A 22,945-nucleotide genomic window follows, 5' to 3' on the forward strand; every position below is an offset into this window, starting at 1 on the left:
CCACCTGAGGATGGTGCTCTTCTTTTCTGTCCACTCCTGAGATGCAAAAATTGGAATGCTGAGAAGTGAATGGGCCACTGAAGAGAAGATCCTTCAGTTTATGATCCCTGGGGTCCCATATTTAGACAGCAGCAGCACTTTGAGGACTCCAGCCTGTGGTTTCTTGTCATGTCCTGGGTAAACGCTGTGTCTCGTGCATGAGAGAAATGAGCAGTGAAGAGAACACAGAACATCACAAAAATAAATAGGCACACTCCATATCAAGCAGCTCACACTTTTATCATAAAATACAAACTATCTAAAATTATGTGTCTTACTTCTATTTTACCAACAACAACAAAACAAAAATCACTCATGTCAGCTAAATATAGGTGCATATGTGGTTGAGCAGGTGTGGCGGGTGGTGTGTGTGAGGAGGGCTATGTGTATGGGAGAGTTGGTCAAAAGATGAGTCTGGTCTTGCTGTTTTCTGCCTGTGACCTGGTCAGAGCCTTGGCTTCCCAAACTTCGTGCCATGCTGTTAATACAGAATCCAGAATTCCAGAGCCCTTAGCCCTGATCTAAAGGCTAAGGTAGGAAGACGGAGAAGAGAAGACGATCTAAAAATTTATGCCATTCCCACTGGAGGAAAAATAGGGGCTGTTCATCAGGGACCCACCAGCCGTTGAGCCGAACCTGGAAGAGAAAGAAGACAGTTTCATCAGCTGTCATGATGAAACTCCTGATGTTAGCAGAGATATTAGGAAAAGTAATACATTAATTTTGTGGCTGTCAAGGGCTGGGTAGATCATGACAGGCTTGAAGGCTTAACGCGTTAGCATGATAAAAAAAAAAAAAAAGCTTTGGCTCTGGGAAAATAAAATATTAAAATGATCCAATTGGAAGACAATAGAGTGCTTCTACTGCCACTTCCTTAGGGCAAAGAGCCTCTGGCAGCCTGTAAGGGACTGCCTCTCTAGGGCCAGTGTTCCCCCAATCTCCAGGACCACACAGCAGGGAGCCTCTCTGGATCTGAGCACCTTACCTGCGGGCCGAAAGCCATTCTACCTGCCTTAGAGGACCAGGCGTGTCCTTCAGGAATTCCACAATATCACAGAACTCAGGGCCACGTCCCATTGGGAGATTCCAGAGTCTAGATCATCCCAGGGCCCCCTCTCCCCTTCATCAGCACCAAACGAAATCGGGCTTTTCGTTTCAACACCAGTGTGAGGAATAAGTGCTGAGATGTCACTGAGTGTCTGGACCTTCATTTAGACCCTCAGGGAAGGAAGAGCTGAGAGCATTTGAGTCTCACCTTCCAAGTGCAGAGATACGTACCACTCCTGTTCGTACTTCAAAAGAGAGTTCAAAAGCCATTTCTTCAGTGACCTCTTCCCTGACCTCTCCAGATGGAATCATTTACTCACACTTCTGGGATCTATAGCAATTTTTTCACCCATCTGCTAGGATACTTTGAATGAATGGGAACGGAGCTCAGTACAAATCGCAGCGGAACAAATGGCTAGATTTAGTCTAATCCAGGGATTCTCGGTCCCTTTTCAGCTGGGCAGATGCATATTACAGAAGATGTTCAGGTTCGCCACACCCTCCCATGAATTAATGAAATGAGAAAAGGCAAGGGATAGGGGAGGTAAGAAGTAATGGGAACAAACCACCGCGTTAATTTGTAATGCCTCAGCTGGTATCGGTGTCTCTTGCTCGCTGTGTCATGGGCAAGCTAGGCTTTGGGTTAGTTTGATTCCCCTTCCATTAAATAAATTCTAGGAGAGCAGGGACCTTGTCCAGACTATTTGCCACTTCACGTGACCTGGCACAAGGGAGATGCCTCATGAACAATGATGATGGCTGTAACCCCACCTGACCCCACCTCCTTTTCTCTCTTCCAAAAATCATGTTGGAAAAGAAATGATTGAAAGTGATATTACAGGGATACACTGGATTCCACTCTGATTTACAAAATAAAAGCCATACATAGTCCATACTTCAGCATTTAATAATTATTGGTAACAAACTACTCAGGACACACCTCATATCTGACTGCCACACCCCAGGCATCTGTGCCATTCAGGCTGGGAACTTCTGATGGGTTCAACTGCCAAGGGCATGGTTTGGACAGGACATCCTCTGGAGGGCCAGGAGGAGAGGTAATCCCCATGGACTACAGTTATCAAGGAGTGATTCCTAGAGGAAGAGGAGGAGCTTGAACTGTCTTGAGCATGGCCAACTGTCCTGGTTTGCCTGCAACAGTCTCTACACTGGCATTTCCAGGGTGATTATTATTCGTGCTCCTTTTAGTTCTCAAACTTATTATTGTTTGGAAGATAAATTGCATGGTTATCCTACCCTGATGGGTGAATGTATGCAAACTGATTTGGCATAGGGAGGGGATGGCTTGGCTCCTCCTTTCCTAAGAGCCACCTGCTCCTTCCTCTCCCTCTTCATATAGTTTAGTCTCTTGGTTCGCTTCTTCGCTCCTGACCCTGCTTGTCTCCCAGACTACACTCTTCCCCGGGGATGTAGCATGCTTCCTGCCCAGGGCGGCCTCTCCTAGACCTGTTCCACCCAGATCACTGGAAACCCCAGACACTACTGCCATGCTTGGCACTCCCTGCATCCTAGCGCACGGTGCCCACATTGCTCTGTGATCCCTCCCTCTTCCCTCCAGGAAACACCACTTCCTTGGCCTCCGGTACTCCACACTCACCTATTCCTTCACTCACCTCACTAAGATTCCCTCTTAAGAGTCTCTGCTGGGTGCTCCACATCTCCCCAAACTCCCTACCCATAGGAGGCCCAGGGCTCAGTCCTTGGGCCTCATCTCTTCTTGATGCACACATACTCCCCGGGCAATCTCATCCCACCCTATATCTTTAAATATCATCTATATGCTAATGACTCCTGAATTTATATTGCCAGCCCCAGCCTCTCCCCTGAGCCCCAGACTCACATATCGACCTGCCTGTCAACAGCCCCACTCATATGTCTAACAGGCATCTCAAATTTTGCATATCCAAAGCCAAACCGCATCAATAGACCATCTTTAAGAGTCATCTTGACCTTAGTATTTTGGCATTTCCACTTGTTCAAATCAAAAACCGAAGAATCATCCTTGGCTTCTCTCTTTCCCTCCTTCCACATCCTGCCATCATCAAGTCCTGTGAATTCGACCAAAAAAATAAATACTCCAGATCTTTGCACTTATCTCCTTCCCACAGTCTCTGCCCTGGTCTACACCGCCAGCACCTCTGACTCCAACAGCTGTCAGGGCTCCTATCCTCCTCCCCTACACCAGCTCTTGGCCCGTGGTCCAGTTCCGTCCATTGGCCAACATCCCCCTCTTTAGATGGAGAATTAGAACATGTCCTCCAAAGGTTAAAAGCGTTAATGGCTTCCCACTGCTCTTAAAGCCCCTCACCAGGCTCACCAGGCCCTATCTAGTTTGGCCCTGCTTCTTCTCAGATTTCAATCCCACCCACTCCGTCTCCGACTCACCATGCTCCAGGAACATCTCGTACCTCATGGCCACTGAGCTTTGTATTCTTTCTGCCCATAGTGCTCATCACCCATATATATTCTCTCATTTCATTTAGATCTCTCTGCTCAGGAGACATCCCTTCATTCTCTCCCTCCTAACCTCTGGCCCCTGACATGTGTGCTGCTTGTTTATTTCAGAATTGTTTCCTCTTTCCTCTGGAATGAGAGAAGGAAAATCTTTGCCTTGTTCCATCCAGGAGCCGCTGCCTAGGAGAGTGCCAGGCACACACAGGTCCTCAATAAACATCTTTTGAATGACCAAATCACCCCTTTGTCAGGGGACGGGGGGGAGACCTGGGCCTACACCCACCTTGCCTCACTTTTCCCATCTCACTTTCCTGAGCATGAATATCAGTTGAAGATTTGGTGGGTGGGAATGAGCAGCGGTGTGTTATTAAAACAACAAACATTAATTTATGGCTGACCAGCAGGTAAAATGTGTGTGGAATTATCAGCTAAAAGGTTGAGTCTGTGTTGGCTGCTTGCTGTTAAGTCCTTATCCTCTGCCGTTTGGGGCATTTCGGTGGAAACGTGTGAGGAACTCTGATAAGCAATGGAAGCCCCTTCAGCAGGCCTGTTAACAAAGTCAATGGGATGTTGGAGAGAGAGAGATTAGCCGGGGAAGGAGCTCAGGGTGCAGGAAGTGGGGGTAGAATGCTGTAAGAAGATCACCTGGCCATGTCCTGTTGTAAACCAAGCAAACGGGTAAAGGCAGATGTGTCATGCTCTACTACCTGCCACCTGCTGCAGACAGTGTGCCCATCATCCACTACCGCTCTGCAGCTACTCGTCTGCAACCAGACTGTGGGGCCCAGCCCCCAAAAGGGCCCACAAAAGGGGCCTGGCAGGCCTCAGACCAGCCTCCCCTCCACACCAGGCCCGTCCATGACCCTCATAGCCCCCCATGTAGCACAGGGCCCCTCCCTCCCTTCAGCCCATGGAACACGGGCACCAACAACACACCAGCGAGGCCCAGAGCACTCGCCTCCTCTCCCTGGCAGCTCTCTGGGTTCCAGGTGGACTTCCAGTGTGGGCTGAGGACTCACCCGTACGCCTGGGGGACAAGGTACTGCGGCCCATCTCCTGCCATGCGGGAAGGGTCTCGAGGGTTGGTGGACAGCTTGGGAGGTGTCCTCTGAGGGTACGGATAGTTGGGCTGCACAAAGGGGATGTAGCTCAGCAGTGGGGTGTAGGAAGAGCGGAAGATCTGCTGTCCCATCTGCTGTGGATTGTACGGTGTCACCTGCAGGTCAGAGATGAGAGAGGGGTGGGGTCCTGCAGAGCCCACTGCTTCCAAACCTCATAGTTCCTAGCTCTAACCCAAACTCTAATCCCAGATGCCCTCCCCCGCAGCCCCTTGCCCCTCAGTCACTGTGGGTATACAGAAGGCAATGGGAAAGTCACAGGGCTAAGCTTCTGTGTCTGACTGGCATGGTACTTAATTTATCTGAGCCTCAGTCTCTTCATCTGTAGAATGGGCAAACACTCCCCTCACTATGTGGGGATTGAGTCCATTGATATGAGTAAAGAGACTGGCACATAATAAATAGTAGGTAAATTTTATTTCCATTCTCTGCCCTGCCTCGCTACCTGTTCCTCTGTTCATAACCATCCCCAAAAGCCCTTGCCTTTTACTTTTACTATGTCAAAAAAAAAAAAAAGCTGTTGAGATTTATTTATTTATTCCTCCTTGGCTTCTATGTCAGGATCTCAACAGATTCCAAGTGCAAAGCAGCCCTGCCCAGTGGAAATGTCCGTGACAGGTGATGGGGACGCCCTGTATCTGCACCGCCCTGTACGCTGGCCCCATGGGGCTATTGACTGACTACTTGAAATGTGGCTGCTGTGAATGAGAAACTGAATTTTAAACTTTACTTAATTTTAATTGATTTAAGTTTAAATAGCCACATGTGGCTAGTGGTTACAGTTCTGCACAGCATGAATCTAGGAGAAAGGGCACAAAAAGACGAAGGGATTCAGATCAAACTCTGGAGAGAATTGGGAGCTCAGTGGGGTTTCGGACGTACGGGCTGCGACTCCCACCAAGAACCAGGGGTCCCACTCTCTTACCCCCGACAAGCCAGGGACCCTATGTGCCTTATCTACTGATATTTTCTCAGCCTTACGACAGTGCCTGGAACACAGTAACTGCTCAATAAACCTATGTTAAATGAATGAGCACAAGAAAGAAAGAGAGAAGAAGAGGAGAGAGGAAAATAGAGGCCACTACGTGTCTGCTTGAATACCTAAAATGATGGGGAGCTCATTACACATTAAGCACTGTGTTCTGCTACTGACAGCTCCAAATGTCAGAAAACCCTCTCTTGTATGGAGCTGACAGCCACCCTCCTGTGTGCTGAAGGGAGGTTCAGTCAAAACTGGGGAGACTTCTGGGTTTCCTCTTTGAAAGCAAGAGTCTGGGGTCCAAACTGCTTGGGGATTCAGCACACTGACAGCCCTCTCTCCAACACTGCACATCCTTATCCAATTAAAAAAAAAAAAAAAACACAAAAACTCAGAAAGGCTAGGGCTTATTGAGTGCTTAGGGCAAGCCCAGTCCCTCATACAGATTCTCCCACTCAAACTCCAAACAGCCCTGAGGCAGGACCATTACTATCCCCACTTTAGGGATGAAGCAAGAGGGTTCAGAGATGACTTTGCTCAGTAAAGTGCTTCAAGGTGTCCAAGTTGCCGGGGCAAGCCCCAAGGCATACCACTACACTGCACTTCTGTGGGTGCTCCTTCTGGAAGCCTGAGTCCCTGTCCCGGCCCTCCCCAAGCCTCCCCCAGAGGATACATGGGACCAGGTGATGCTGGACGTGGGCCCCAAAACCCCAAGATGATGAACTAAAAGTCAGAAAGAGCCAAGAGCTCACAGAGAGAACCCAAGAGCTCTCAGGACAGACGCCTGCAAGAAAATGGCAGAAAATCCACCTGGTTTTCCTGGGGGGAGGGGGCGGCTGGAGACCCGGACTTGGGAGGGGACTGACATGAGAGAGGAGATGGGCGTCCTACAGCTTATACAAGCTTTCTTCAGAGAGGGGCCCTAACTACATGTAACGACTAAACCCCATGAAACGGCCGAGTATGCCTCTCTGCAAGCAGCTCCCAGATACACTTTGCTGACAAAAGCAATGATAAAACAGTGTGCCCAGAAAGCCGCATTTGTACAGAATGTCTGTATAAATAGATGCCACTGGAAAGATGCTTAAGGACTCAGCAATAGTGGATATGAGATTTTTAAAAATTTTGTACCATGTTCTTATATTACTTTTTCACATGCACACCCAGAAGGTCGTGTCTGTGTGTGCTCTCTGGAGCTAGGTGGACGGTATCACTGTGGGGTGGGGGTGAGTGATTGAGATTCTGGAAGCCAGACGGTCTCTTTTCTCTATTCTTCAGGATACAGAGCGCCTCCTGACAGAGAAGCAGTTCTGGCCCACCTGATAAAGTAGCCTCTACCTGTGGGCCCTTCTCTAGGCTCTGGAACATTCCAACATACTTCAGGCCAGGGGTACAGTTTGCAGAGAAAGGGTGGGGCTCCCTGGGTGTGGGGGGAGGGGGGGGAAGAGAGCAGAGAAGTGTAAGTCTGAGTGTGGGGCCTGTCCACCTGTGTGTGAGGGGCCAAGACCAGCCTGGGGATGAAGAGCAGTATCAGCTTCTCTCCTCCCTCCTCTGTTTCTGCCCCAAGACTCTCAGTCTCTCTGAACACACTTGTGTGTGCAGCTTGGGGGCATGCACATAACTATATCCTCATGTGTGTCTCCTCTGTGTGTGTGCATTTGTCTCTGCTGCTTTATCCTGATACTGTGTGTTTGTGTATCTGTGTACAAGAGCCAGTAAACCATGGCCATTGGCAGCATGGACACTGAAGCTGAGCTGCCCAAGGTCAAACTCTCATTTTGCCATCGTGTGATTTTTTTTTTTTAACTTTTTAATGTTTATTTATTTTTGAGAGAGAGAGAGAGAATGAGCATGGGAGGAGCAGAGACAGAGAAGGAGACACAGAATCTGAAGTGGGATCCAGGCTTCAAGCTGTCAGCACAAAGCCTAAAGCGAGACTCGAACTCACAAGCCGTGAGATCATGACCTGAGCTGAAGTCCGACACCTAACCAACTGAGCCACCCAGAGACCCCTGCCATTATGATTTTTCAAGCAGATATCTGCTACCTATGGAAGTGGGGGTGGCAGATTAGCAAACAAACAAAAAAGATATCCAGTTAAGTCTGAGTTTCAGATAAACAGCAAATAATTTTTTAATATCGGGTGGCCCATGATATTTGGAGCTAACTTATACTAAAACTTTATCTACCAGTATCTGAAATTTAAGTTCAACTGGGTGTCTTGTATTTTAACTGACACAGGGAGGGACATGAAAGGATGTGACCCCCCAGCCCCAGTGATGCCGGGCAAACCCACGTGACTTTCTTTGGCGGTGGAGAGCAGGTGCACATTGCCATGTGCGAGCTCCAAGCTGGGGCTCTCTGAGGCATTACGTGTTTCCGCTCACCCCTCTGTCACCCACCACGGCAGGAGCCAAAGCTACCATGCCTTCAACGTGGTCCCAAACAGGCTTGAACCCAACCCCAGCCTGGCTCAACCAACCTGTAGGCCTGTCAGGGAAAAATAAGTATTTATTGTTGAAAGCCTCTGAGGTACTGAGGCCGTTTGTTGCCCTAGGAAACGCTAACTAATATGTTAACTTTATGACCTTGGGCAAGTTATTTAATCTCTCTGTGTCTCAGTGTCCTCATCTTTAACCTATTTCATAGGATGGTTGTGAAGTTCATGCAGGTAAAGCCCTTGTCTTTTTCTCTCCTTTTTAAAAAGTTTATTTATTTCTGAGAGAGAGCTAGCATACTTGTGTGAGCTGGCAGGGGGAGGAGGGTAGACAGAGAAGGGCCCGGGGGATCCCAAGCGGGCTCCGTGCTGACAGCAGAGCCTGATGCAGGGCTCAAACTCAAGAACCATGAGATCATGACCTGAGCCAAAGTCTGATGGTCAACTGACTGAGCCACCCAGCGCCCTGTCCTTAGTCTATGCTGATTAAGCCTGTCGACAAGGGCTGGCACACAGTAAGGGCTCTGCAAGTGCCAGCCCTTACCACCTAGGGACACTGGTTCATCTCCACATGCCTGCTGGCCTCTGTGTCTGTTCTCTGGGGCTAAGGGTGGGCCGGGAAGTGTGGCTAGTAAGCAGCTGGATAAAGACGAGGCAGCAGATGTCCTTCCGACCCGAAGGCCCTCATGGAGCTGGGGCAGAGGTGGGGAGGTTGTCTACTCACCTGTCGGGAGTAACAGCCCAGCTGGGGGTGCAGGGCCTGTTGGTAGGGCATCCTGGCTGTGCGCTGCGGATACAGGCCCTGTGGAGAGAAGGGAGGGGCTTGGCATCGTGGGACAAAGGGCTCCCAGCCAGTGGGCGTCAGCCGCTCAGCCCAGCTACCAGCTCTACCAGCTCACACCAGCCTGCTCAAGGCCGTCCCACCACCCTGCTGGCCAGACCCACCCGCCAGTTAGTTGCTTGTCCAGCCATCAGGCCGAGCAAGCACAACTCACCCCACACGGGGAGCCCCTTGTTGAGCAGGATTCATGGCCCTTTGGGTGAGTATTTAAGGTAAGACCTTGAGGAACCTGATGGCCTCTTGAATCCGTGTACCTCTTGTTGACTATGTGACCTTGGGAAAATCACTTCACATCTCTGAGCCTCTTTTCCCTGGTCTATCAAATTATGTGTGTTTGAATCTCTAAAGCCTGTGAAAATAGCCAGATTACCTTTGTTGCTATTATACCCTTTGTCCTTTCCCCAAAGCCCATCCCTGTCCCCAGGACATGAGTTATCGACGTACATCTGTGTGTATGTGTGTGTTGGCTTGCATCTGTGTTTATTTAAACATATCAACATGTGTGCTCCCATTTGTGTCTGCAGCTGTGTGTTTCAGGTGCATTAGTCTGGGCCTCTGCTGCTGTGTGTCTGTGTGCCTACACAGTCTGTACCTTATGATGAAGATTGGCATGAAGATAAGTGAGTTAGTGAATCTTAAGGGCTTAGAACAGTGCCCAGCACATAGTATGTACTCTGCAAATGTTAGGTCTTTTTAGCATTTCTCACTGTTCCCCCACCCCTTGGAGAAGCTGTCTGGCAGTTCAGCCAAATGGAAAGTGGAATCTTTATTCAGAACTCTGTCTGAGGTGGCCTCAGGCATCCATGTGTACACACACACACACACACACACACACCCTGCTTCTGTGGGTGGAGTCAGATCATGGCCTCTCCAATCTCAGACTGCCTCTACCTGCCAATTCAGAGTCGTCTCCTCAGATGTCCCTCAGAGCACCCCTCAGGGCAGTATGTCTTTCCAGAAGATTCCAAACCCTGAGATGTTGTCCTCATTCTGGGCTCAGCTTGTGCCAAAGTACCAAAGTGTTGGTGGCTGACATTGAACCCTTGATGACTTCCTCAGAGCCTGTGAGCTCTTCATCAAAGTCTCCAGAATCCCTCACATGGGGTCCTGTCTTCCAGGTCCCCCAGGGTATACAACCTCTCAGAACCTCTCCTTGTTCTCTGCTCCCAACGAACTGACACAGACCGTGGTCATGCCCCTCCTGCCTCCACCAGCACCTTCACCAGCAACTGAGACCCTGCAGCCAGGGGAACCCCCCTCACCACCATGACCACAGCCTCGTCTCTGCGACCCTGGCCGCGGCCTCACCCTGGACAGAGAAGTCAGACAGACGGGGCTTCCCCGGCTGTTCCAGCCCGCAGCCAGCTCCGAGGCCAGATTCTGCATGTCCCTCTCCCTCCCAGTCAGCCCGGGTTCTGCTATACATGGTCAGCTGGCGCAGATCACCATCCTCTCCACACCGGCCTGGGCTGAGCTACCCCAGCCAGCACTGGAAGACAAACAGCCGCCTGTCCCTGCTCCATCGTGGACGGATTTTCAGGAGACAGGGCCACATGCGTCATCACTATGAGCAACTTCTCTGACTTTAAGGACATCGCTAGTTGTTCAACTTGCCATTCTGTAAAATGGCAAGCAAGGGTAAATAAACATTCATTCTTCTTTGCTTGAGGTCACGGCCTCTTTCCACTTTCCCTCCTTAACTGGAAGCAGAGTTCCTTTATGCCAAGCAGCCCAGGCCCCCTCTGGAGTTCCTTGGTGCTGCGGACTTAGTCTTCCTCAGGTCTGTATCGCTCCGCAGTGGAGTTCTGAGCAAATTGGCTTTGGGACCTCATCTTTATTCCTAATACCAGGCAGGAAAAGAGAATAGGAAAGACTGCTCCCTGTGTCTCCTCAAGGTCTGTGGAGCTCCCTGACTCTGTTTGCTAAAAAGATTGGGGCTGAATAATAAAAACCAACGCCTGTCGCATACTTTAGATTTTTCAAAGCCCTTTCTCACCCATGAACTCAATTAACCTAACAACCGAGTCAAGTATATATATGCCGCCGCTGTTGCTGCTGCTAATTATTATGAGCCCATTTTACAAGTGAGGAAACCAGGGCTCAGAGTGTTTAGCTAACTTTAACTTGCTCAAGGCCACACAGCTCAAAGGCAGTGGATTCCTTTAAACCCAAGTGTGTCAATTCCAAAACCTGCCTTCTTTTTATGAAATCGGGCCTTGATGAGCTGACTTGAAGCTGGGTGGCATTATGAAATCATGAGGAGCTGGGAGAAGGTAAGTTGCATGGTTCTCAACCACTACCTGGGAGGGCCAGCTTCTCCAGCCGGACCCAGGGAGGCGTGGAAGCAGCCCTGCACCACAAACACCAGCATCTCTGAAAACAAAGGATCTCTGTGCTCAGATACCTTCGAATCTCACTCCCTCCCAGAAAGCCAAGTCAGAAGCAGTTGACATAACAAGGAGCTGTTATCCCCTCTTTATAAAGCAAGCCATCACGAATCAGCTTTATATGCTGAGCCGGGAGTGCACTTAGAGTGAATTGGTTTCCACTACATAAAGGTATGCAACTGCTTCTCTCTCAGAGATGGGTGCACCCAGTGCTGCTCTTTGATTTGTTCCTGACATGTGCTCGACTGTGAGCTTCTCTGTCATCTTCGAATGCCCTTGCCCAGCCAGTGCTCGGCCTCTAGTTGGTGTAGAGCAAAGGTCTTTGAATTACTTAAATGAATGAGTAAACACATAAATAAAAATGAACAAGTCGGTGAGTCCGTGAATAAATGCCTGAAGAGCAAACAAGCAAGGGCGTTGCTTGCAAGGGTGAAGAGTACTGGAGAAGGGGCTGGTGAGTGGAGGAGGGCATGAACGGGGCACTTCTCTCAAGGCTGATGTGAGGACAATAGCGATATGGGACCCAAGTGTGCGGCTTTCTGTCCTGCAGGAGGAGAGGGTGGGCACTTGTCCTCTTTAGCAAACGAACAAACAAAAAGGCTTGAAAGCAAAATATCAGAGAGAAAGACAGCTTAGCTTCTGTTTAAGATTCTGAAGCTAGGTCTGGTGGACCAGCCCAGAGAGGCTTTATATGGGGTGGAGAAGATCCGCCTTCTGCACAGGGAACATCTAAGCCATAAGGCTTGCCGCTCTGCTGTAAAAGAGGAAATGACACAGGGAGCCAAGAAGAAGGGGAAGGGGAAGGGTCACAGAAATAGGACAAGACGATTTTCAGGTGTATTGTCTTGTCTATTTGCTCACTCCATGCTGTGCTGGGCCAGGCTGGGGCAGCGGATTCCCGAGGGCCTGGCTGTTATAAGTTGGCATGTCCTTCTGGTATACCCATGTGCCATTCTGGAGAGGAGCTGGGGCAGGGGCCAGAAGACTAAGTAATCCTAGACACTGAGCGCCTTTCCTGGAGAAGCTGAGCACTACCTAAAGGGACTATTTAAGCTACTGAATTGAACTAAAGTTTAAACCAGAGTGGACATTGATTTGATTTTTTTCCTCCTTCCGCCCAGTGAGCGGCAGCTCTTAAGGGAAATTGACTTAAATAGACAAACTAAAGAAACTACATTTTCCTGCATAAGTAAGTTCTGTGAGTAAAATTTCTAATCCTGCTACACATGTTTCTGGTCAGTAATTCCCTTCAGGCTATTAGGCTATGAACCCAAGGCTGAGAATGTGTGTGCAAGGCCAACTTTGCTGGTATAAGCTAAGACCACTCAGATGTCATTGAAATAAGGCAACCATATAATTTGGCGTCCACACCAGGGCACTTGAGAGAGAAAGGGGGTGCTTTTAATACTTATGCTGAGACAAAAGTCCTGAACTGGGACTGTCCTGAGTACTGTATAAGACACAGGCCATTCAGGTAACAAGGAAGCCATAGCAGGTGGGTGGGAAGCAGGGACCATGCCATCATCCTATGCTGGGAGCTTAAGCACCTAACTGGCCAAAACTAGCAAAGCAGACCGGAATACACAGCACAGAGTGAACTGGAATTCAGACAATGGGAAATTTAGAAGAGTGTGTGTATGTGTGTGTGTGTGTATATGTGTGTGCACGCACATGTGTGCACACACCACGTAGTTGGCCTGATGTGGCCACAATGTAGAGAATAACAAGTCTAAAGCCTCTTTGTGAATCAGGCTCCCTGCAAGCCACAGCTTCTCCATGTCTAGGAGCCGGACAGCCAGACCCACTCACTCACCTGATACTGTGGAAAGGTGGAGTGATTTGTGAACACAGGTGGAGGCGGATAGTTGAGGTTGAGCCACAGTGGCTGGTTCAGGGTTGCTGAGGTCCAGGCTGTGGCAAAGCGTGGGGTGAAAACATTCCCTGTGTACTTGAAGTTGTTCTTGTCGGCCACCGTCACAGGTGGGTTAACTGCGAGTCACAGGAGAGGTAGAGTGTGTCAGTGATTGAAGAAGGAGGAGGCCAGGACACCCTCCGCACCATGACTACCCCGGGATTCATGTTCTCAGACGTCAGGTCTTTTGAGCTCCAAGACTTGGGTTCTTCAAAGTTTGGGTGACTTTCCAACTATAGGAAAACATCGTTAGCATACACCTGGCCAATTTGGAAGAGGTGAGAATCCCAGCATGGTCTGGCTTAGAACGCTTTCTCCATCATTCACTGGTAAAGGAGGTGGTTTAGCAAGAGAAAACAATAAGCCAGGTTGCTACGGCTATATTTCACCTAGGTACAAAACCAAATTCTTTCAAGTGCTTTACAAAAACCCAGTTTTATACCAACAATTGCTATGTCGTTGGAATTCATTCTTACCAAATTATTAAAGCAGTCCCCTGGGGACATGTACTTGGCCACACTGAGAACCTTTTATAGGTTGTTGTATCTATATTGGAATCACTTTTTTAATTTTTTTTAAAAATTTATTTCTAGGAGAGAGAGAGAGAGACAGCGTGAGCAGGGGAGGGTCAGAGAGAGAGAGAGTCACAGACTGAAACAGGCTCCAGGCTCTGAGCTGGCAGTCAGCACAGAGCCCGACGCGGGGCTCGAACCCATGAACCGTGAGATCATGACCTAAGCGAAAGCCGGACGCTTAACTGACTAAGCCACCCAGGCACCCCTTGGAATCACTTTTTTAAAATCTCAAACATTATTTAATTAATATGGTATGACCCCAAGTTAGTCTGAAAGAATGAGATTTGGTTGAGTTGTTCTAGGATATGAATCCTAGATTCTCTCTCTCTGTAACTTGTCCTGTGGGCTTATTACAGAATCAGAGATGGGACCTCAGTTTCCTCTTATGTGCATCTTTTTTGGGAAAGGAGGTTTGACTGAAACAGTTGTAAGGAGAGAAAGCAGGAACGTGAATAATCTTGATGTGGAAATAATTGGAAGCGGTTTTTCTTGGGCTTGAGCAACTTGAAGGGATATGAGGTGCACTGGCTCAGGGCTGTATTGAAATTGGCCACTAATGACGCCCATGGGACCAAGAAAGCCACCTGCATTTCCCTAGTAATTGTATTCCAGATGAGGGACATAAGAGAAAGTCCTTTCCCCCATTTTATGAGTTTAAAAACGGACACCCAGAGAAAGACAGTGACTCAAAGGCAGCCACTTGTTGGTAAAGTTTCTGGATTCCCTTCCTCTACTGACGCCCCCCTGGGCAGGCTCAGCTTACATTTCAGCTCCAGCCCGTCGACCTCCACTTTGCTGCGAAGCTTCAGCTGCCCGCCAGAGTTTTTGGTGGCCCCCAAAAACTCATATAACAGGTTCTTCTCAGCCGGCCATCCAGACTTCTTGGCCGGCAGGGCCATGGACATGGAGCCTATCGGGTCACTGCAACCCTCCTCACCACAGGTGTCCTTCCGGTTCTGGGGCCACTGACTGAGAAAGAGGCTCTCTCGACTCTTGGTCGGCTCCTTGGCGCCAGGGTTCCATTCTACAGCAGGAGGGAAACTGAGTCAATGGCTCTGGAAGGCCAAGTGCTGGATGCAGGGAGCATATCTTTTCTTGTGGGCAAAGTGATGGGTCCTCCTTAGCACACGCCTGGGACTCAAACCACTCTGGAGCCTCTCTCCCAGCCCAACCCAGTCCCGGTCTCCTCCCTGAAGTCTTCGTGGACCATGGCTCATTCCAGTCTTCTCCTCTCATGCAGGCATACATGGATCCATCCACTCTCCATTCACACCTTCCTCCCTTCTATCCGTCCATTCTCCCTTCCAATTACCTTTCTTTTCTTCTCTTCTTTTATTTTCTTCCTTCCCCCTTCCTCCCTTTTTTTTTTTCTTTCCTTACTCTCTCTTTTTTCCCCTCCCTTCTCCCTATCCATCCACAGTGCCAAGCTTGGAATACAAAGCCACCTTCAGGGGACCCCTGGCTTAGTGGGGGAGACACACGTTCATGCAGAGCACGTGGTGTGCACCTAGGGCCAGCCCCTCACCATGGACTCTGCCCCTGCTGTGCTGCTCATGGGCAATGCAGCCCGCTCGTCCGTGCTGGGCCCTGACCTGAGTCCTGAGGACACTGTGATGAGTCAGAGCCAGACTCAGCCCTGCAGGAGCTTACAACAAGGAGGGAGAGAGAGACAGACCCAGAAATAGCTCCAGGACAAGACAGATGGGGACCGGGAGGTGACAGAGGGACACAGTGGGAGAAGAGGGTGGCTGAGACAGCTTCTATCTGAGATGGTCAGAGGGTTTCCAGAAGGAAGTCGGCCTTTGGTGAGGCCTCACATGCAGTCTGGGGAGGCAGCACTGCAGGAGAGGGTGTCATAGAGACACGGTGAGTCCCTGCAAGGGGTGGGGCGAGGTTCAGGTCTCCCTCCAAGTAGACCCAGTGGATCACCTGCGTGAGGATGCTGCCTGGATCACGGTGGAACCCTCCATGCCCGTATTTTCTTTTGAGCAAAGGGACTCATTCTTCAAACAAAATTAACTATGGTTGAAACTCTATATATGTGGGTTTGTTTGTTTTTAAGACATCGTCTGGCTGAAGTAGTGCTCCTCACTCCTTCCTCAGCCTGGAAGCTTTGCTGGTCTCCATGGAGCTTGGCTGGGAAATGGCCCTGGACACACAGCATGGACCTCAGATGGTTCCGTAGCAGCTGCATCGGAGGACCTGTGCCCCGTGTCACCTGTTGAGAGTGGGTCTGATCCTACCAGCTCTTGCCTCCACCACAGCCCAGTGGCCTTGTGGCTGAGTCTGGACAGAACTGGGCCTGCACTCCTAGCGCCATCCCAACCAAGGAAAGAGTGCTACAGCCTGAGACAATTTAGGAGAAAATGACATTTTTAGCAAAACATGTCCCTAGAGTCTCTTCCAAGAGTTTCTCTGGTTGCCAAGTTTAGCCCCCAGCCAGTGTGCTGAAATAACAGTACCCACTAATAATAGCCCTTTCCCCAGAGACCCACACACCTGCAGTCTCTCACACACCTCCCATCGCCTTGAACATGCCTGCCACTCACTCAACTCCAAAGCTCCCTCTTCCAACATCTGTGTAGACAGACAGACAGACAAACACACACACGCACACACACACACACACACTCCTGCCCGTCATTCCTCTGCCTCACTCACACATACACAACTATGCACACAAGACAGACACACACACACCCTCAAATGCACCCACACCCACATTTTTTCTAACAAGCACACTCACCTGTAAAATTCCCTTTGGCACACCTATGCCCATACATCTGCACACACAGACACACACAGGTAGCAGGGAGAGTAGGTGGGAGAGGAATGCCTCCAACCCAGCAGCCCCATCTGTCAGAGAGCTATCCATGCATCCTTTCTGGTGAAGGAGGTGGCAGGAAAGCCCCATCCTCCAGGCAGGGTTCCGCCCTCACACGCAGAGCTCGTGGCTCCCAGAGATCCTTCCCAGGACCCAGAGTCCAGCTTGCTGTCTCCAGCTCTGATTCCTCAGCCTTCCAATAATGCTCCAGAACACAGAACACACACTTATTTTCTTAAGAAGATGGATTTGTGCCTTCCCAACACAGGGATATCAGCTATCCATCCATGCTCACAGCCTGGGGGTAATTTTTGTTTTGGTTGACAGGAGTAAGGTCAACTCTCCTAGTGACTGCTGGCTGTGGGCAAATGCAACTGCCATCAGTTTGCCTTGGAACCGTCCAGTCTGGGTGGCTGGATCAGAAGGGGCACAAGATGCAGAACCTGGGAGTGGGATCAGGGGAACTTGGGAGGTGACTGGGCTTTGGAGAAAAGAGGTGGAACCCTTAATTAGCAGGAGGATTTGCACTTTTCTAAGGCTCAGGAGTCCCAGGGAACACGTCCAGAGCCAACAGTCTGAACTAAACCTGGAAGGTTTGCACATTCATTCCCAGGGCCCAGAGCGAGGACCAGTCCTCATGGTCAGAACAGGTGCCTCTATCGGAAGCCAGATGACCCCGCCTGCTAATAAAATTTCTCTCCTTTCTGGCTTAAAGTCCCCATGCTGCAGTTACACCTGGGGTAGATGCTTCCTTCAATGTACTGTGAGTACCTGGATTCAAAAGTTGAGCCAGTTACCAAATGTGCCTCTATCCCCCCTTAAAGTGCACTGGGGTCAAGGCCACCATGTTTGCTTATACAAGTTGTGCCCCGTACACAAGCCTCCAGCAAAGGGGGCCTGTGGGTGCTAAAAACAGGCTGCACTTGGGGGCTGCACCCACCAGAGACCACTGCACTTTACACTGCACACAGATGCTGTCTGCACCCGTCGCGATGCACATTGGCTTTCTGGTAAGTCCCTCCCTGCAAGCTCATCCACTGGCTCTGCTCCCAGGCCCACTCACCCATCAAGAAACGCCCCTCCACGGCAGAGTCAGCCTCGGGCTTGGAGCAGATCTTGGCAAACACTGGGAGCTGCCTCTTCTGAGCAGGGAGCTCAGGGAGCTTGTCAGGGGGTGCAGACAGAGGTGGTGGTGGCAGCAGTAGGAATGGGCCCAGCCCCATGGGCTCCCCAGGTCCTGAGCCACTGAACATGCTGTTTTGCAAGAAGTCCTTGATGACCCTTGTCTCCTCCAGCACCATCTTGTTGTCAGGAGCCTTGGATGTTTCCATGGACTTGAATGGGAACTGAGCCAGGAGCTTGCTGATCTCTGAGTTGGAGGCACCCAGGCTATGGCCCCCATCTTCTGTCTCTTTGACACTCTTGACCTTAGCAGCACGCAGAATTCCTGTGACAGTAGACATGACAGAATCACAGTCTGGCTGGCTGCTGATAAGGGACATGGCCACCTTCGGCTCCAGAAGCGTATCACCAGCAATGACGGAGGCTCCTGGGTACTCACTGCTGTCTGCCACTAGAGGAGGTATGACAAGGCAGGGAGCCAGCTGCCTGGGTCCCTCGGGAGAGGTGCCGGGGGCCTCCAGCTCCTCTGAGCTCCCTGTGACTAGGATGAGGTGTTCTTTGGTCAGGCTCAAGAACTCCTGCTCCACCAACAGGGAGATCTCATCTTTATCATAGCTGAGCTCCAGAGCTCTGCAAACAGTTCAGAAAGACAGGCAGCTTTAGTGCCAGCTCACTAGAGGTGGCTCCGCAGCAGGGCAGGGCCCAGGGCCCAGGGGAAGGGGATGGAGAAAACATGTCTCCAGGTCAAAGAAACCTACTGCTTTCTCAAGAGAGAAAATGGACAAGCAGTGGGTTCCCAAGAGGTTTCTACGCCATGCCAGCATCGAGAGCACAGTTCTGGGAATCGGGACACCTGGGTCCTCTCCAGATACTCTGTCTTGCTGAGTGAGCCCCGCTGGGACCCTGGGTAGGTTGCTTAGCATCTCGACACCCTGTCTCCTCATCTGATTAACAGGAATATCATAGACGTACAAAGTGCTGTGGACAATGTCTGGCACAGGGTTAAGGGTGTCACGAGGGTGTCTACACCTGTGTCAGCTTGGCTGGGCTCTGGATCCTGGAGTCCATACTGTGGCCCTGTGGATACCCATGTCCCCTCTCGTTGGCATGGCCCTCTGGTCAGGTCACATCCTCTGGACTGAGCCCAACTTCCTGTGGGTAGCTGCAGTTGCTTGGTTCATGCACTGATTCACAAGCACGTCCCAGTACCTACACACTGGCCTCTATCGGCACCTCACACCCTGGGCCTCAACTGGACCCTTGATGGCCAACACCAGCCTGATGAGGCCTAACAGCCTCATTACTCTAGACTCCTGTTTGCTGGTTCTCTCTAGATGTGGGAGAGGACGGCAGTCCTGTTGGCCTGGCCCAGCCTGCCTCACTGGCATCTTTGGCAAGGGGGCACCTTCCTTCCTGGCACTGCCAGAGGGATGGGACTACCTAGCTTAAACCAATCCGCTATCCATATTTGGTGGGCTCCTGTAGGAAGTGGATAAGGTGCTCTAGAAAGAGCATTCTGGAAACTCCCCAGTGCTGTCTCCTGGGAAAGGGTGGTGAAGACAATGAAGAAGGCATGGTGAGGGGGGTGTTGGGAATGAAAGCACCTCATGAATGGAGCTGTGCCATTGGGAGGCCTGGAGCACACCCCTACAGGATGACAGTTCATCCCGAGGGCTCAGTGAGTCCCACAAACAGGGTTATGAATGCGCCCAGCAGGGATGTGGCTTCCTGGTAATGCTCTTTGCATATGAGCACGTGCACACTCACCTATGTGCAAGAACAAATGCAGGCACATGTGGGTGTGTTTGCTGTATGCACACATGCAGGCACACAATGGCTCACACGATACCACACACAGAACCAAGGGCAAAGTCACTGCATTTGACAGCATGGGCTACAGTCCCAGAGGCTTCCTGCTATGCCAGGCATCACCCCCTTAGCTGCTAGGTCCTGATGAGGCCCAGGGGGTCATAGCAAGTTTGCTGCGTGGTCAGGGCACATAGGAAACATGGGGAAGAGCTAAAGATATGGGAGTGTGTCACCATTCTAACAACAGAGACAGCCGGGCCTCCTGATCAACCAGCGGCGCAAGTAGCCTCAGCAGACTTAGAAGCAGAAAGAGGTGCCAGGAAAAAGCAGACTCCAGCCAAATGGACCTGGGTCTCAATAGGGCACTACTCATGCCAGAGCCTGGAACCTCTGGACCTCCCCTATAGCATGGGCGTGAAACCTGTAGCAGGCTAATGGCACAGGTGTGAGAACGTGGTGAGGTACCCTGTGATGGTTGCAGTGGGCGGGTCCTGGGAGGTGGCGTGGCTGCAGGGAGGAGGGGCCGTCTTCCACTCAGGCTTTCCCCGTCTTTCCATGCTCTTTCCCCCTCCTCTCTGCCCTCTCCCACTCTCTTCCTTTCCTCCGTCCCATGTCTAGACTTTGTCTATAAATAGGTCCCACTCTCACTGCTGTGTCCCTGGGAACAATCAGAATAAAAGAGGCTACCAATCTAGGTTTTAGACCCCCTTCTTCCTCTTCATCATCCTCCTCAAAGGGAACAGGTGAGTCTCGAGTCACAGACACCAGACATTTAAAGAACCACTTTTCGACTCTCCCCTCTACAAAGCAAGCTATATACCAATAGATTTCCTAGAAAAACCTACTACAATTATATCAATTTTAAAACGTTGTGATAATGGTATTGTGGTTTATGCTTAAACAACAAAAAAGAGTCCTTATCTCTTAGAGATAAATATGAAATGTTTACAGATAAAATTATGTTTAAGATCCCCCTTTAAACTTAATCCAGCGAGGTTGGAGGGGAAGATGGTGGGGTCATAGATGAAACAAGATGGGTTGGTCAGTTGGCTCAGTTGTAGTGATGGCCAAAACAAGATGCTTTGGTCATGACTAAAACTGGGTGACTGATAGGTACATGGGTTCGTCACATGCTATTTGCTCTACTTTTGGCTGTTTTTTCTTTTTGATACAAGTGTTACATATAGATACACATAGAAATAGTCTCACCACTTACTTGAGACCAATTCCAAGGAGATGTCAAAGCAGATTCTAAAAGACTCTCAGGACCTTGGGGTCTCTGTGTCAAAACCCACCCACAGATGGTCCCTTCTCAGCACCTGAAAAGACATTCTTACATCCTCCCAACTTGGAATACAGGCAGAAACTGAGTATGAAGCCCTATTCTTACTCTTCTGGATACATCACAGTGGTCACGGGCCTCTTAGGAAGCTGGTATCCCCAGAAGGGACAGCACAGTGCCAAGAATGGAGGGCCCACTCTGGCTGTGGGCCCTCCATGAACCCTCGAAAGGCTGTCCCAGGGCACTGAGCCTTCCCGTGGGCCAGCCTCCACAAACCCCTATTTCCCTTACATCTATCATAAATCCATTACATAAAGCCAGGCATCCACATACATGCTTGAATGTAATCCTCTCCACATTCCTGGGCAATAGACAGCATCGTCCCCACTTTATGGATGCGAAAAATTGAACCTGAAAGAGGCCAAGGACCTTGTCACCTAGAAAAGGTGGGGATGCCAGTGGGTCCAGCTGCCTTTGCTACCTTCCCGCTCCACCTGGCTTCCTTTCCAGGGATAGTTATCCAGCAAGGACCCCCGGCTCCATGGCTGGGCTTCGTTCCCCAATCTGAGTGCCATCAGGGCTCTTGCTGGTTTCATTCCATCACTCCAGCCTGTGAAGGATCATCGTGGTGAATCCTGGGTCTGTCATCCGTGGCATTAGCTGTCCCTGACAGCTCCATGCCAGCTGCATGTCTGATGAGCGCATCTTCTGGGTCTTTCGCCAATTTATGGATAGAAACGTTGAAGGAAACAAGCCTGGGGCCGAGCCTCGGAGACACAGACAGAGACCCTCCCTACAGCCTGACAGTAATCCTGGCTCAACACTTTGGGGGAATAAATCAATCCAGTCACTATCAGCCCATCTCGACTTCTCCAAGACAGCCTTTATCAAGCACCTTGCTGCAATCAAGATTCATCACACTGTTACAAGTCCCTGATCAAGGGTCTTCCTACCTGCCCCCTCCACTCCCAAGAAAACAAGATTCGTTTGTTCTTGTTTGTTCTAGAAAAATGCATGCCTGCAGAGTTAGGACATTCTCAGAACAACTCAGATCAATCCATTTCTCTGATTAAACCCTCATGTGGATTCTCATTACACAAAGGATAAAATTTAAACTCCTTTCTGACCTTCAGGGCAGTATACAAATTGGCCTAGTCACCCCTTCTGACTTTGACTCCTTTATCCAGGCACTCTGGCCTTATAAATATTCCTTGAAATGCCAAGCTTATTCCAGCCCCAGGGCCTTTGCATTTCCTATGGAATGCTAGATCATCCCCTGACTGCTTCTGCTCATCACTCAGGCCTCAGTTCATGTTTCCTACTCCCAAAGTAGACTTTCCTGCCCATTTTTAAGTGTCCCCCTCTCCCACCTTATTCCATTCTCTGCTCCATCAATCTGTTTATTTTCTTCATGGTATTAAGCACCTTCACACAGCATCTTTTTTAGATATTTACTTCCCATAACAACAGAACTTCCCTGAGGGCAGGAATTGTATCTTGTTCAGCACACAGCCTTAGGGTCTAGAGCAGTGCCTGGCATATGACTCCAGTTTATTGACAATTTGTTGAATCAATGAATGAACTAGCTCATGAACTTGTCTTGACCCTCATCCATCTCTTGGAGCTCTTGACATCAAGAGCTCTGCTGCCAAAGACTGCCCAGCTCCTTCCACTGGTTGCAAACTCTCTCACTTTGGTTCCATTTTCTAGCCCCCATGTCTGGCCTGGCGCCCCTCTAAGCTGGTCAGATGACACTAACCACAGGCTCAGCCCCATCCCAAGAACTCCCCACCTCTGCATGGCAGTCCCACAGCACACCCCACACAGAGCCCACCTGATCTTCGTAACCACCGTGGGGCTCCCAGAAAGATTTCTCATTCTCCCCACGACTTTGCTGGGTTCACTGTCAAGTCTGCTCCCCTGCATTTCCTGGAATCTATCTTTGCTTCTCTCTTCCTAAGAAGTTTTGCCGATCCTGGCACCTCTCCCATGCTATTTGCTTTCTCCTTCGAGTTGGTAAAAACCATAAAATCTGCCACAGACTGTATCACAGTGAATCACTCAGGGAGGCCAACCCAGCTCCTGGGCACTGACAAAG

At 50.1% G+C, this 22,945-nt stretch overlaps 1 protein-coding gene across 1 annotated transcript in view; it reads right to left on the reverse strand.

The window, feature by feature from the left end:
• Nucleotides 1–262: 262 nt before the first annotated feature.
• The window catches only part of CUNH1orf94 (chromosome unknown C1orf94 homolog), a 37,598-nt gene continuing 14,915 nt past the window's right edge, over nucleotides 263–22,945 (reverse strand). Inside the window, exons 2-7 of the mRNA XM_039230235.1 lie at nucleotides 17,698–18,386; nucleotides 14,574–14,834; nucleotides 13,137–13,312; nucleotides 8,820–8,897; nucleotides 4,581–4,777; nucleotides 263–675 (exon numbers count right to left, since the gene is read on the reverse strand). Of these exons, the coding sequence (XP_039086166.1) occupies nucleotides 600–675; nucleotides 4,581–4,777; nucleotides 8,820–8,897; nucleotides 13,137–13,312; nucleotides 14,574–14,834; nucleotides 17,698–18,386 (1,477 nt within the window). The 3' untranslated portion in view covers nucleotides 263–599. The remainder of the gene's footprint in view (nucleotides 676–4,580; nucleotides 4,778–8,819; nucleotides 8,898–13,136; nucleotides 13,313–14,573; nucleotides 14,835–17,697; nucleotides 18,387–22,945) is intronic.

Source organism: Hyaena hyaena, unplaced genomic scaffold (genome assembly GCF_003009895.1).
Source record: "Hyaena hyaena isolate Hyena2069 unplaced genomic scaffold, ASM300989v1 scaffold_3, whole genome shotgun sequence".
Classification (NCBI taxonomy): domain Eukaryota; kingdom Metazoa; phylum Chordata; class Mammalia; order Carnivora; family Hyaenidae; genus Hyaena; species Hyaena hyaena.